This window comes from Argiope bruennichi, chromosome 10 (assembly GCF_947563725.1).
Source record: "Argiope bruennichi chromosome 10, qqArgBrue1.1, whole genome shotgun sequence".
Taxonomy (NCBI): domain Eukaryota; kingdom Metazoa; phylum Arthropoda; class Arachnida; order Araneae; family Araneidae; genus Argiope; species Argiope bruennichi.
In genome coordinates this window covers 62,363,263-62,380,042 of record NC_079160.1, presented here as the reverse complement: position 1 = coordinate 62,380,042, position 16,780 = coordinate 62,363,263, and the positions used below count along the sequence as shown (strand labels likewise).

At 24.6% G+C, this 16,780-nt stretch overlaps 2 protein-coding genes across 3 annotated transcripts in view; one reads left to right on the top strand and one right to left on the bottom strand.

Moving 5' to 3' along the window:
- The window catches only part of LOC129988250 (uncharacterized), a 39,214-nt gene extending 37,015 nt beyond the window's left edge, over positions 1-2,199 (bottom strand). The window contains exon 1 of the mRNA XM_056096431.1: positions 2,039-2,199. The gene's annotated coding sequence lies outside the window, so the exon portion shown is untranslated. The remainder of the gene's footprint in view (positions 1-2,038) is intronic.
- Positions 2,200-2,646: 447 nt separating this feature from the next.
- LOC129989309 (RAB11-binding protein RELCH homolog) overlaps positions 2,647-16,780 on the top strand; it is a 38,385-nt gene continuing 24,251 nt past the window's right edge. For both annotated transcript variants that reach the window (XM_056097756.1, XM_056097757.1), the window contains exons 1-9: positions 2,647-2,950; positions 5,953-6,042; positions 6,274-6,345; positions 6,807-6,970; positions 9,234-9,413; positions 11,030-11,148; positions 13,190-13,447; positions 14,982-15,162; positions 16,251-16,363. In XM_056097756.1, coding sequence (XP_055953731.1) covers positions 2,650-2,950; positions 5,953-6,042; positions 6,274-6,345; positions 6,807-6,970; positions 9,234-9,413; positions 11,030-11,148; positions 13,190-13,447; positions 14,982-15,162; positions 16,251-16,363 — 1,478 coding nt within the window. In that variant the 5' untranslated portion in view covers positions 2,647-2,649. The remainder of the gene's footprint in view (positions 2,951-5,952; positions 6,043-6,273; positions 6,346-6,806; positions 6,971-9,233; positions 9,414-11,029; positions 11,149-13,189; positions 13,448-14,981; positions 15,163-16,250; positions 16,364-16,780) is intronic.

The following is a 16,780-nucleotide window of genomic DNA, read 5'->3' as shown; positions in this document are numbered from 1 at the left end:
TCTAATTTTTGACTTGTTTTGCAAATCTTTCATATTCGAGTAAATAACTAATGTGAAAGTTTATAATTGAATGCGCCACATATCTGAATTTTGATTACTGGTTAATAACTCTACAAAAAAATTAAACTCATAAAATAAAATCCTTAGCATTTTTCTCTCTAAATATTTTTTAATCTAAAATGAATAATAGCTGACTCAACGAATTCTGACTTCTTTTTATTGGTGGCTCGTAAACAGTAAATATAGAATTCTAATTAAATTCATATAAGCAGTTGCAATTTAAAAAAAAAAAAGAAATTTAAAACAAGCAAAGTTCGCATTTTTAATTGCAATAATTAGCAAAATAAAAGTATTGATTGTCTAGTGCTTATTTTTTTTTTGGATTGAAACAATAGTTTGAGTACATATTTATTTATATTTCTTTTGGAAGAAAAATATTATAAAGCAGTAAGAACAACAGTTGTTCAATTTAGATTAAGGAAATTATAAACACTAATTCAAGTATAAGAATTATTTTTTAATATTTTATTTTAATTTCTGAAGCCATAAACAATGAGTTTCATTAAAATATTACGGCAATAATAAAATAAAATTATTTTAAAAAAAATTACTACATTTTATATACTATAATAAAACTTTCAATTAGTCGCATTTTTTATATATTTTTTTATCTAAACTGTTTTAAATTTTATAAAAATTTAAAACATAATTTTTTTTGTGCTATTGCGCACATAACTTTCTTTTTAGAGACTTTAATAATAATAATAATAATAATAAAACTTGCAATTTCTTTTGCAACAGTTGTCATAATTTAATAGCTGGAAACAAATATCTTCTTATAAACTTATCCAAAAAACAAACAAAAAACCCGTAAAAATAAATATTGAATAATTAATATAATTTTTTATTACTTTATTAACTTTAACAAACTGTTTTATATCTAATGTTCAAATGTTTGTGTGTGTGTGTTTTTTAATATTCTGCTTCCTCCTTGCTGCATTAATACATTATGCTTTAATATATTTATGTATAATGTTAATGCATTAAACGTAATATACATATCTTCAATTTAAAATTTAAAATCAATAGCTTTTATAACTAATAACGAGATAGTATAATCGATTTCAAACGTAAAAAAAAAAGTTGTAATTTCATTTCTTATAGACGCAAAAGTGCTCAATTTTATCAGTTTTAAAACATTAAATTCCATCATTATTTTAAAATTAAAACAGTTTTGCTCCGAATTTGTAATTTTTTTGGAAATTAATTATGAGTAAATCACTTATTATTTTGAATAAATGCATCCTTAATTATGTCAAGAGCGAAGTTTCAGCTTCTATAAATTGGACAGAAAAATCTTAAAAAAAAAAAAAAAAAAAAAGGATAAAATGTGTAACTAATTTTATTAAGCTATTTAAGGATCTGATGTTTATTAGCAAATTTGTCAATAAAAACATTCAAAAGCTTTTTTAACATTTGTAATTCCAATGGATACTTTTTAAATTATTTTTCACAAAGACTGTAGTATTTTAGAAGTTTGGAAAATTATATTTTTGAATCTAATTTAAAAACTTCCGGTATAATAATTATAAATTGCTTTTAATGAATCGTATATGTGCATAACTAAATATAATTAAGCTTTACTGTTTAATTAACATCTTACTAGAAACTGCTAAATCAAAGAGCATCAATTTATGAAAATTAACTGTTTCAACATAAGCTGTAGAAGAGCTAAGTTTCTATTTTAGGAAACATTTGTTAAATGTTCAAGTAAAAATATAAATAAAAAATGCAAATATAAACAAACATCAGAAAGTGATGCATCATTTATTTGAAAGTATTATTATTGTAACAAAAGTATAATTTGAAAAGAAAACAGTACGATTTATGTCCTTCTTCTCTAAAAAAAACCAAATTATAAGAAATTTTGTATAAAGAACTTTTTTAATTACGGCTATGGCAATTTACAAGGGCATAAGGTTAAAACACTTTTATGGGTTTTTATTTTTTCCGAGTAAAATTATAATATTAATCTTACCTTGTGCACTAGGAATTTCAAAAGAGAAAGGAATATAGAATCTTTTTTCGATAGAAAAATTATTTGATTTTACGGAAATAAGGACACTTTCTCTTCGCCTCTTCGATTTCCCCTCAGAAACGCTGTCAGCTGAGAGCAAAACAGATGCCCTTCTCCAAGCCACTGTTTCTGTTTACTTCAATTTCTGACGTCACAACTGTCAAAACTTGGCGATGTTCCATTGGTTGTTATATTACGTCAGAACAAAAGTGATCAATTTTTTTGAAATAACATTTCTATACTACAAACCTGCATATAACTCATTATTTAATGCTTATTTTTCACAAATAATTAAAAATATCAACTAAAACTTAGCAAATAGTTCTTAACCTTTCATATTTCTTTTTCGACCATTCGATTTCTCAATTAATGTGAAACTTGAATTAAATTGAAAATGTTATTTGGAGTATTGAAAAAACTTTTAAAAAATAATAACTTTTATGATATTGATATATACTTCACACATACTAAAATTGATTTTGCTGTTTTTTTTTTTTTTTCAATGTAAATGGTGCCCCAGAGTTTTTAACTGTACACTGCTGATAATGTTTGTTTGTCGACAATGAGAAAATATGGCTGATGGTGTTTATGATCTGGAATCAGCTGGTGAAATGCACGAAAATGCTTCAAAATCTTTTTCAAAAGAGAGTGATTGTGAAATCGATTTCAGAGAAGAAACTGAAGAGATAAAAGACAGTACTCTTGAAAAATTAGCTAATAAACTTTTAAAGCACAATTTCATTCTTACTGCTTTGGAATTTCATACAGAATTAGTTGAAAGCGGCAGGGAACTGCCGAAACTTCGTGATTACTTTTCAAATCCAGGAAATTTCGAGAAGCATATACAGGAGACCGAAACATCGCCAGTTTTACGTACGTTTTAATGATTTTTCTTGACATAAATTTTAAGACGTTCTTAATTCTACGTTTTTGTAAGGACCGCCCCCTTGTTTGCTTTCTATAAAAATAATGGTTAATGTTATTGATTTGTATTCAGTTAATTATTTTCACTCATATCATGATTTATATTGATAAGCTTTTAATATCTGATGACTCATGGCCCTCTAAAATTTAACTCTACTTTTGCTTAGGCATCAATGTAGATACTGATCATATTTATTTCATAGTTTTCCATAAGTTAAAAAATTTAGCAAAATTTCAACAAATTATAGCTTATTCTTGGTTGCTTGAAGACCCCAGAAGTTATTAATTGTAAAAAATATGCTATTTATAAAAAAAAATGACTCACTTGCAATGTAAAAATCTGTAAAGAAATTAACCTAAGTAAGGAATGAAAAAAGAATTAATCTTTATTATTCAAAGTGTATTTAAGAAAAATTTCCATATTATCTATTATATTGCCATGAGGTTTAAGAAAAGTAAATTAATTAATGCAGTTCTTAAAATGAATGTTAACATTATCACCATTATTCATAAAACAAAAATTTAATTTTCTTGAATATTGTTTGATATACCATTGAATTGATCATTGCTTATCCTCATGTCTGTGAAACTAATAGCTCATATTGTGAACATAAATAAACTACCTCAAGTTTTTTAATTTTTTTTTTTTTTAATTATTAATGAGAGGGGAGGAATTTTACTTTCTTGGACCATGAAGACCTTTACTTTTTTATAGAATTTTTTAATATATTTTTGTAAAAGAAAATTATTATCTAATGAATTTTTTTCCAGTCTCTAAAACATACATATCCAAATATTTCTAAATCATCTAAATCTGTAAATCATCATTGTAATATCTCAGCTCCTTTCAAATAAAGACTTTTTTTTTTTCATTCTGATTCCCCCCGCCCCCCAAAATGTTTCATTAGAAATAGTCAAATTTTAAATCAATTTTAAAAAAAAGCTTATTTAAATTTACAAAAGGTTTTAAATCAGAGTTTCTCAATTGTTTCTTCTTCAGGCCCCTTCTTAGTTCTAAAACAAATTAATAATAAAAAAATACTGGGGTAAAAAATAAAAACTGAAAGCTTTAATCAATGAGAAATAAATATAAGTATTTTTCTGTTGAAATCTCCACGTTGGGTATTAAGTGGCAAATTTCTTCTTTTTTCTTCTTTCATATTTCTTTCTCTCTCTCTCTCTCTTTTTTTTTTTTTTGCATTCAATATTAAAAATTAATTCATTAAAAATTGCTAAAAATTTTTGTTCAGCTCAAAAACAAGCATTAACAGTTTTGTTCAAGTTTTAAGAATATTTTAGCCTGTTCAAAACATAATACCCATTTCCTCTGCTCCCAGCATATTCTGTTGTATATACTCTTTATATACAAAATATGTTTAATGCAGCATATTATAAATCTGTTTCATCTAAATATTTTAAATATATAACTAGTGAGTGAACAGTTCATCACCCAAGATAACTAGTTGCAAATTAAAGTGAATTGCATCATTGTCTTTAAATTTGATTAAATAAATATATTGCCAATTGAGTAATTTTTTTGTTATTTAAAGAAAATTTATCTTGCATAAATTATTGAAATAAATATAGTGCTCTTATTAAAATTTAGGTACTTATTTATTTAAACTAAATACATGCTAAAATTTTCAATTAAATATCTTGTGTAACTTGGTCAGATTATGTAATTTGGTGCTGATTGGCATATCTTTTACGGTCAATGGATTGGTCTAAAAATTTTACTTATTTTATGCTTATTACTTTTATGAGAAAATAATATTCAAATTTTTATGATTCATTCAGTTTTAGATGCAATAGAGTGGGCCTTTCTTTTTATTTAAAATTATTCTCCTTTGGTGATGAGTTGTTTGCTGGGAGTATTGGTTATATTTAATTTTCCTTACATCTTATAGATATAACTTCATAATTCTGCCAAAATTTAGGGCATTCATATCTATTATTGGAAATCTGGCCAAAAAAAAGTTTTAAGATTAACTAAGATTCTAATTAAAAAGGTTCCAAGCTGTACATTCCTGACTTTGAAGGTATGCATGTGCTAATTTGTACCATATTAGCTTAAAATTGAGCTGTAGGTCAAATGCCTGACCTGTGACTACACTTATCTATTATTAATATAGATGTCAAGATTTTGTCTGGATAGTTATGTTAACAGATTTACATGACGATTTTCAGATTGTGCCAAGACAATTGGTTTATTTTTGTGATTTTCAGTTTACATCAAGATTGCCAAACTCATTGTGCATAATTTACCAAGATGGTTGGCAATAATTTATCTTTTTTGGTGATTTGTCTTGAGGGTCATAAAATTAAACAAATGCCAAAAAATAACCAATAGTGATACTTTTTCCTTAATTTAACAGCAGTTGTTACCAAGCATATATACTGGCACACTTTTTGGTTAATGCAGCAATTGCCAAAATGTATAAAGATGTGCTGAATACAATTAGTCTTGCGTTGCAAAGTTAGAGCCAACTGCTCATATCGTGGATTAAAATTACTATAAATAAATCATTTAGAATAAATGTTGTATTCTTATTTGTTTAAAAAAATAAGTTATGGCATTTTTCTTTAAATGAGTTGTAGTTGATAAGCATAAATGTTTGTAAGTTGTTTTATTAGTAAAACATTTACCAAAAGGTATAGTGATGTACCAGATGCATTTAGTTTTGTCCTGTAAAGTTGACAAAAAACTGATTATTGCTTGATATTTGTGTTTCATTTTAGCTGGTTTTAAACTAATAGAAAAGTACTCTAATGTATGCATGCAATGTATATTGCTTGTTATGACTTATACTAAGTAGCTTTCTTTTTTTATTTCATTTTTAAGAACAAATTTATTTATTTTTAAAAATGAGATAAGTAATTTGAATTTGCATTTTGTTAGTTTAAGCATGTTTAGAATCTTATTTACATATTTAGTTTCTTCTTAATCATAGCAAGAACATCAAGTGTTCAGACTTTTGACTCATTAGACTTTACAAGGTACTCAGATGATGGGGAACGTCAAGTAGAAGAACGAGTTGCAGGTGAAGAAAAACATTCATTCTAAAATGCTATTGATCATTAATGTAACTTACAGAACTATTTGGATAATAAACATTAAATTTTTAATTAGTGATTATATTTTTGTAACATTTTTCTTTCTACTGTATCAGAGAAAATTATGTGATCCTGGAAATAAAAAAAATTACTTTGTTTGTACTGAATCTAAAATTTCCATTGTAATGCACCGTTCTAATCACCCCCTTTTCTTTTAGTGTTAGAATTTGAACTTCGGAAAGCCAAGGAAACTATCAAAGCTTTGAGGACAAATTTGACAGTTGCTACAGGTACCATTTATATTCTCTTTAAATTATTAATTATGCAAATTTCCCATGTTTTTTTTTTTTTTTTTTTTTTTAATAATTTCATTTTGTATAAAACTATTTCTGTCTTTCTTTTCTTTTTCTTTTTACTTATTGTATTATTTTCAAAAGCAGATAAATTGAACCCTTAATTTTTTACAGTTAAATCTGTATCACCTATACTCAACGATAACATTGTCTAAACAGCTTTCATTCTGTTTTATAATTTATTCATCTATGCATTTAATATTTTGTTATTAGAAAAAATTACACAAAGTAAAAAGTTTGAAATTTATTGATTATCAATGTTTGATTTGAATTAGTTTCAATGATTTGTGCCATGTAGACGGTTTTAGCACTATTACCAGTATCTTTTCTCTTAAATCTCATTTGTATTTCAAAATTTGCTTGACTTAAATCTGTTTGATTTTGTTCTTTACTTGCAGAATCTGACCCAAATACTCCTACCTCTGGATCTGCTAAATCTATTGTCCAAGAAGCTGTTAAACCTCATGAAAAGAGGGCACTGAATTTTCTAATCAATGAATACCTTTTGAGTAATTCTTATAAACTAACATCAATAACATTTTCAGATGAAAATGATGATCAAGTAAGTTTAAGGATGGTTATTTTCATTGCATTTTAGATTCTGTGAATCAACTATAAAATCTCAGTGTCATTTACTTTGGATATAGCTAAATATGTGTTAATAACTCTTTGCTCTCCACTGACATGCTAAAAAAACATTTAATAAGCCCAAAATTACGTACAATTTTTTTATTCACAAATTTTAAATGCTTTTTAAAAAATTAAGATTATGAATATTTGGTTTGAGGCTTTGTCCAAACAAAATACTTCCATTGAACCTTTAAGATATATAACTAGAAAATGCAGCTTGTAAAACACAGGTATCTTATTAGTTTTTGGACTAGTGCAGATAGTTGAGAAATAACTCATCTTTATAAGTAATTACAAATTAAGCAAAAAATTATCTGCCAGAATTTTCAATAAATAAATAAAACCATGTTTTAAGCCAGGCCTTCTGAATTTTTTCCATTTGTAACCCCAAATTTGTCTGAAAAGCTTTGATGTAAACCAGAAATTGAAAGATAAATAAGAAAATGAAATAATTGCTGATGAGTGAAAATAAATTCAAGTAAGTCATCTTTTTCTGGAAACTATAATGGAATACTTTAAGTCTTGGGGAATTTTTGAACTATTTTACTTATAAAACGTTTGGAAATTTGGAAGATGACAGTATTGTGAGAGATTTTGTGACTTAACCTTTTTCTCTGTTACTTCACTTTCAGTTATGATCATTCCTCTAAAAAAACCTGTCCTAAAACAAGGACTCTAGCTTAGAATTTGATCAATAGCCATGTAAGAGATTTCACAACTCCAAACTTTTTTTTGTTGTTGTTGTTTGTTTGTTTGTGTGTGTGTGTGTGTGTGTGTGTGTGTGTGTGTGTATTACCTGCTGGATTTATGACCTTTACATTATTGTTCTGTAATAAACTAATGTTTAGTTGGCTAGAGTTTATCTGTTTGCATACCTAGTTATTTCTCTACTGAAGGAAATGAATTCTACTCTTCTATTCTTTTTGATTATTATTATTAATTCCTTGAGTATCACTGTACAGAAAATGAAGTGTTGTAACAGAACCAAATATTCCTGAATGGAGTGTTGCCATGGGCTCCTACATTTTTCTCTATTAAACTTTATAAAAAAAAATCCATATAAAATCTGCATTTTAATATAATGGTTTCAAATTTTAATAGTAATGTGTATAATATACTATAGAATGACAATGCAAGTAATGTAATAATATAAGAATGTTAATAGAGATGAATGAAACAAGCAAAATATCTAAATTTTAACAATGCCAATGAAGACCTAAGTTATAAATACTATTCATATGATTTTTTTAAGGGAAACTTAGCAATAATAATTTATTGAATTTGAAATTTCAATTTAAAGTACCATCTTATTTGTTTTTACTAAAAGTTCATTTACAGCTGTGTTTTCTTTCAAAGGAGGTTGTAGACTCAGTGCAAGCACCTAATAGCATATTATAATAATATTCCTCTGTGTCAAGAAAATGAACTTACTGTTATTATTAAAATTCCCATCATATCACTAATCTCGGAAAGTAACACAGTGTCCATGGTTTCCAAAAGGAAGCTTAATACAATCCTAACACATATAACAAGGTTTCTCTAAAATACACCTAGATATATTTCACTCTAATTTCATGAACTGTCATTAGAATACACTTTTTAATCTCCTAATAAAAAAATATAATAAATAAAAAAAAACACCCAAGAATGCCAGAGTTACTTTAAATCACACTTTGCACTTTTTAAGAACTATTTGTGTATACAAATAAATCTATCAAAGACAGAAGTGTAGAACAAAAATTATATATCCATGCACGAAAGTCGTAAGCTATATTCTTTGATTGTTAAAGGAAACCATTGCAACTTCATGCTATGTAGTAGCATTTAAAACTTCAAATTGATCATTCCATTTTGAAGTTGCATATATGAAATGATGTGCCTGTACTATTAATCTGAGCACTTCGTGTAGACACACCTCTGGGCCGATAAGAGGGGAAAGAAATTGTCGCATATACAGCATTAGTCCTGAAGAGATTAATAACAATAATAATTTGACTATGTGTGATTTATGACTATGTATGTGCTATTTTATATCTTAATTTATTTAATTTCCAAACTTAAATTTGGGCCATTGTTAGTGTACCTGACATGATTACATTTTTATAATGTGTGTGCATGTGTAGCAATCAGTTAGTGAAAGAAACCAGTAATCACTAATTTGATATTTTCTTACACTTGTTTGTTTTTTAAATCAGGATTTTGAGGACTGGGATGATGTTGGACTCAATATACCAAAGCCACAAAATTTACTTCAGTTGTATAGAAATTACAATAAGTATATGTATTTAAATAATGAAGTAGCCAACAAAGAAGTTCAAACTGATTTTATTCCTTCACCAGAGGAAGATTCTGATGTTTGTATTAAAGAATCATGTGTAAGAAATTTTGTTTTTCATATTCTTTAAGCCTTTTTCCTTTTTATCTTTCAGTTTTTTTTTTTTTTTTAAATTTTATATTCAAATATACAGAGAATCAAATTATGTTTGAAAGCATACATTTTATATTTTTGTTTAATTCCCATTATTTGTATTTTTCTTATTCTTTACTAAATTTCTAATAAATATTTTTTGTATGAATTTAATTTTAATTTTGTTTTTTCTTAAGATTTTTTTTTATTTTACCTTAATATTTTTTCATTTAAATTGAAAAAAAATTATTTTTCTATTATATTTATTTCCTGTTTATTTATTTATTTTTATTAACCAATATACTTCATATTATTTAGAATAAAAATATTTTCATATTTCTTTTTAAATTAAAATAAAAATATTTTCATGTTTCTTTTAAAATTAAAATAAAAATATTTTCATGTTTTCTTTAATTTAAATAAAAATATTTAATTAATTGGCGGGGTGCCTTTATTAAAACTTTCCTTACTTCAGTATTTGCAAATAAAATTTGAAATGTTAACAAATACTGTATAATACTGTAGCATAGCTGAAATTAGAGTGATGGTTGCTTGTAGACATCATAAGTAAGAAAATAAAAATACATTTAAATTAGCATTGGGTGGAATGCCAATGTGTATGCAAATATAAACTCTTTTAAAATTGTATTTATAAAATTTTGGATGTAAAAAACATTTTAATATAATAATATGCTATATAAAGTATAATAATACTCAAAATCTTCTCATTGTTTGCAACTTTACAATTTGTAAAAACTTCTGATGCTAATTTTCTTTTTAATTGTTAACAGTTTTTTAAAAAATGGTGCTAAATTAAATTAAATTTGCTATTAGCTATTTTCAGGCAAATAAATGGAACAGATATTGCACATTTCAAGAAAAATGTAGATTTTTAGCTTTTTTTTTTTTTAAATTTTGTTATTTTTGAAATTTATTTCTATGTAACAATTCTGTGCAATATTTTTAAAATTTATCCATTTAATATTTTGAACATTTTTTGTATAAATTTATTCATTTTATTATCAATTAATCATATCTGTTTTACTTCTCAGAGTGTTCATGTTGGACACATTTTATTATTTTATAAAGAATGTCAATCTTATATCATGTTTGATAAAATGATTTAAATTATCTATAACATTTTCATTCATTTGGGAATGGTAGCATTAAATATAAACCATTCTCTTCTATACTGGGAACACATAGGCTTTAATTAATTAAAATAATATATGCAATTAATTATCATGAAATTTTTATGAAAATCTTTCTCATATTTTCTAGTATTATTGAACAAAATTTATTGAATAGTTTAGATTTCTAGAATGCATAAGCTATCTTTGAATTTCATTTTTATTTATATGGGTTAAGAATATGTATCATTTATAAAATAATTTCTAAAATCATTTTAAATTTTTTATTAAGAATTATTTTGATTAATTTTTCTAAATGAGTTTATAAATTAACCATCAAAAATTAATTTTAAAAATGTACGAACTCAAAGTGATTTTAAACTGGTCTGAGTTAATAAATTACAATGATTATTTTATATCTAAATTTTACTTAATTCTATTATTTAATATACAGAATGTTGAAAAGAAACAGTTATTGGATCAAATAACAAAGTTAGTTCATGAAAGGGATGAACTTGCAGAAATAAGTGAGGAGAAAGAAAAGTTAGAGCAACGATTAAAGAATTTAAACCGGTAAGTATTAAACTTATTAGATCTTAAAATGAAATATATTTTTATTTCTAAAAATAAAATAAATCAATGTTGTTTTAATTTGATATCAATAATATTGAAAATTAATAATTTAAAATGGGATTTTATTTCTTGCCACAAGTTATTTATTAGTTCAATGTTTTTCATTTCAAGCATAATAGATAACATTTTAGATGAGATATTTGAAATAATTGATTGTGAATTAATAATAATTCAATATTTTTTTTAGATTAAGAATAATTTTCAATCAAATTTTATTTTAATTCTTTTAAACAAAGTTATCAAACAGATCTTCATATATCTAATTCAGTTTTCTGCATAATTTTACAGTAAATAAATGTACAAGGGTTGAATATTTTTCTGTTGTAAGTAGATGTAAATAACATTAAATTGTATAATTTATATTGAATTGTTTATCTTATGGGGAAAATATTCGAAATAAAGCATCATCTATTGTTATAAAATCTGTATTGATTGCATTTAATTGATGTTATTAACCTTTAGTTTAATGCTCAAGAATATTTCAAAATATAAAATAATATGTCTTGTGGAAAAACAAAAAAGAGTCTTTTTGAATACTTTTCTATCTATATTGAGACTATTTACTGGATTACTTTAAATTTTCTTCTTTCATTAGTTGTATATCTATATAATATTAGCAATATATCAATATGCTTGGAATTATTTAGCCAGACATGAAATAAAACTGTCTACAATATGAATAGAAGACTGACAGATTGTTCCTTGTAGGGATAAAAAATGATAATGAATTTGCTGTATTGATTTGTGCCAGCCTGTATTCCATATATCAGTGGAAAATTTTTGACTGATACCAGCTTACGAAATTTAAGGAAAATATCTATTTAGGCATCTGCTTTTTTGCATTCTTTGTATTAATAAATGTTAAATAAACCAGATTTACTTTGTGACTTTTAAATTACTGTATTTTTTTTATTGTATTTTGTTGCAGAAAAATACTATGTATACACTGAGATTAAAATTTTCCTTTTAAAAACATTAGAATATTTGAAAAAACTATACAAATTGGACATCATTTAGAATATTAGTTATTTTGTTATACTATTTGTACTTTCTAGTAAACAAAGTATAATAATCACCAAGAGGTTTTCTTTTTCTGATTTTGATGAATTTCCATGTTTTAGATCTCTCTGAAAGAACATATTTTAGGAATTGTGCATGCTAGTAAGTCTCAAGAGCACAACAAGTTACGGCATGAAATCTTGTGTAAGGACTTTTAGTCAAATATGCAGATTTTTGTAGAATTTTCTACAAAATCCATAATTGGGGAGGGGAGAGGTCTGTCTGTTTATTCATCCATGTCTATATGAAAACAATAACTGAAAGACGACGGTTTTCATATGGCTGAAATTAAACATATAGATTTATTATTAGAATTCAAGGTATGCATCAAATTTTGGATTCAATTAAAAAGTTTGGCAATTTTTTTTATCTGTCTATTTTCAAATATGTGAATACAATAACTCAAAAGCATGATAGCTTTGTTTTCTCTTTCCAGTATGTGTTTCTCTAGTATGTGTTCTATTTCCAATATCATTGATCTGTGTCAAATTTTGAACTTGATGTTATCTATGAGGTTTCTTTACTGTACAGCCAAACACAGAATGTGTAATATAGTGTTAGGATGCAATGGGAAAACATTCCTGCAGGTTTTACTTTTAACTGTTTTTAATTAAGTAGTTGTCACTTCACTAATTTTGATTTTATAAACATTTAAAATTTATTATAAATTATATTACATTCAATATACAATAACATTACATATATTTATTACAATAACAAATGTAAATCTTTACATTCATATTGTTGATGGAATTATTGAATTTGATAATATTTTATTTAAAATACAAACCATTAAATGTAATTGTTTTTCATTTCAATAAAAAAAGAGATTTTGAATCCTTATGAATGAAAGCATTGCTATTCTGAAATGTATAGAATTTATTTCAAAGTTATTTCAAGAGATTTTTTTTTCCCTTTTTAGTGAATTAAAGCTACTGAAGATGAACTCTGCTACTGAGAGTACTGAAAGGCCACTGCCTAATTCAGCAGATGATAAAAAGTCTCTAGATTCTGCTGATGCTCAAGAATATGTGATAGTAAGCAAGCAAACAGACAGTCCTGTGTTAGTTAATGAAACATTTGTACCATTTAAAATGGGATCAGAATCTGTAGATTTAAATCAAAGTTCTAAGTCAGTCAGTTCAAACACATCCAATGAGCAACCTCATAAAACAGAAAGGTATGCATTATGTTACTATTCTTAAATTTCAAGCAAAATTGCATTGAGTGGTATTTAATTATTACACAATTTTATCTCTTGTTATAAAGAGTGGGATTTTATAATCTACTTATTCATTTATTAATATCAAATTCTGAAATTTTAAGCATTACAGTACAATATTTTGGTATTTTGAAAGATTAATTTTGATTCCATATGTAAAATGCATTCTGGTAATAAATTTGAGAAAAAAAAAATTATTTTGAATTTACTTTATCTTAATGATAATACATATATTAATGAATTTAAAATAAAAAATAGTAAAGAATTTAAAACATATCTTTAAAAGCACACTAATTGTACAAATGAATTGAGAAATTTTTAATCAAAAGTATTGACATGAAAACAAATGTTTTATGTGTGTTAGACAATATTCTATATTTTAATAATGTTCTAAGAAGAGAAACTCTAAAGCATACTAAAAAAAATTAAAGCAAAATGATAAAGTACAAAAAGAAAATTTTAAAATGGTAATTAATTAAAATATGTTTATGCATATATGCATTTTAATTTCTAATTTTTAAGAGTAATTTTATAGGCGTCTCAGACCTTTATATTTTGTGACATCTTTAATTTTAATTAAATAAATATTTTATTCTTAGTCAGCAAAAGAAGTGGATTTTGATAAATTTTATTATTATTAATGAAACTTTTCTAAATTCATATATTTTTAGGCAATCCATTTTAATAAACCTTGGTTTAACTGATAATTTTTTTTATTATTAATTCAATAAAATATTTGACAAAATAAATTTTATAATAAATTATTTGCTGTAGTACTTAATCAGTGTCATGAAGAATTAATAATAAAAAAAAATGCTTAAAGATGTAAGTTTGTTTACAAACTGATGAATAATTTCAACACCAAATATATAAATGCTTCACAGGTTGATAACTCAATGTACATAAACAAATGTAATAGTTTAACTGCTGACTACTAGTACTCAAAATAACCTTTCCTCTTAATTAAAAAAAAAAATAATAACTAGGCTAAAATTGTCCTACATTCTTATCTATATAGGATCTAGAAACTTCTCTTCATAAATTCTTGTGAAATCTTAAAATCTTTATTTTTTTAATTTGTATTGTTCCCCCCCCCCCAAATTAGGAAACACATGCATAATCAATATTTTTTTGTAGTAATCAAATTATTTGCAATTATTTTAACCAAACTAATAAACAATTTTGAGAATAACATAATAATTGAAACTTAATATTATGTTGCTTAGTTAATATTGTACTTAAAAATTTAAAACATTGATGTTTTAATACAAATTCCAACCTGTAATTACAAATATTTCTTAAATTTTATAACTTTATTAATTATTTAAAGGATGTCAAGGTTTTTTTAAAATACTACAAATATATTCCTATTATAGTTGATCAAAGATTATTTAATTTTCTCTTTAGTCTTACAGTTGAATTATATGTGCATTATTTCTTATTATAAATAAATTGAGTTACTTTGTCTGAATGATATTATTTTATTTTTCAGAGTTGTTCCTTATGAATTCCAAAAGAATCTCCTCAGTATTTGTCAAACTCAGAAGATTGATGAAGACAATAGACTTATTGGGGAAATTACAGATATTGTAAATTCTCAAGAAGCAGTTGTCACCGTTTTAGCCCGATGTTTGCCACATATTGTCCCTAATATTTTGTTAGCCAAAAGAGAAGTTAGTTCAAATTATAACTATGTTTATTTATATTTATTCGATTTATGAAAAATACTTTATATGCCATTGGTACTTCAAAATACTGCTCTAATCTCATATATCTTCATTAAAAAGACAGTAGTTCTAACAATAAAAACTAAATAACAGCGGAAGACATATGGTGGATTTAGGCATTAATAATTTGACCAATTTTGTTTTATATTGTAGTATATTTTTATTTTAGTCTACAGGAAAATGATGTATTTTAGTTTCATTTTTTTTCTTAGTGACTAAAAAAAGCATATTTTTTTATATTATTTTTTTTAATTGTTGTATGTTATGATTGCATAGTATCCGAATTTGCAGACAATATTATTTAAGCAAATTCTTGGTATTAATAATATTGTAGTTGCAAAATGAACATATTATAGATAGGTATATTATGCCTGCAAAAAGTTCATATTATCCTAATATTTCTTATTTAAATTGGTAGTTTTTGCAAAATATATCTGATTTATTTGGCTATAGGCTAATAATATTTCTTTAATGAATCTACCTGTACCCGTCAATTCAATGGCTATAGATAGCTGTCTAATCAAGAACCTATTGGTGCTAAAGACAATAATGAATTTTTGAAAAATTATTAATTAAATTATTTTTATTAATTAAAATTTTAAAGTTCTTGCATAGTAGTTGTTCTGTGTCAAAAGCTATCTAACGATTAAAAAAAAATTTCAGTTGAATAAAAAGTAATTAAATAATTAAAATACAAATTTTATTTATTTGGTATATAGAGAGTTAATTAATGAAAATATTTTCCTAAATTGATATTTGTGTCTTTAAACTTATACATATATTTGTTTAAATAAAAATAATTTTTTTTTTGAAATCATTAGACATAGTGTTATAATTAGAAGCAAATTACCATTTTATAAACATTGAGTTCTCAAAGGGAAGTTGTTTATTGTTTAGTTTTAATTTAGTTTATTGTGATGTTTAGCTGTTGTAATATTATTTAGTTGTATTGGTTTGCTATTTAAACTGAAATTTTCAATGAAATGTACTTATATACTTCTTATAGCTTTATTAATTTTTCCTCTATATTCTAGGAATTAATTCCATTGATTTTATGTGCAATAGCTCTACATCCAGATCCAAAAGAACGAGACAAACTTCTCAATATTCTCTTTAATCTAATTAAAAGGCCGGATGAAGAGCAAAGGTATTTTTTCAGATAATTTTAACTTTTAAGTGATTTTTTTTTCTTAAAAATTAATTCATGCTTTTTTTTAAAACAATAACTTTTTAATGCCTTATTTAGAACATTATATTTTATTATTTAATGGTACTTATCTAAAGAAATTTTAACTGTCATGGATAGGGAAAAGGAAATGATGCAACAAATTTTGTTATGTTCTGTGATTGTTGCTTAATATAATCAATTTAATTTTTAAAATATGTAACCGTATTTTTAAAATTAGTTTAATTGCATTGCAATTTTTTTATGACTAAATCTTTAATTCTAATAATAGATTTAAAATCAGAAACTTTTTCTAAAGTGCTGAATTTTTTTTTATCAGTTAATATTTGCCTTCTCCCAAAAGAAATTGAAAATATGTTTCTGTTTTTTTTAAGATAG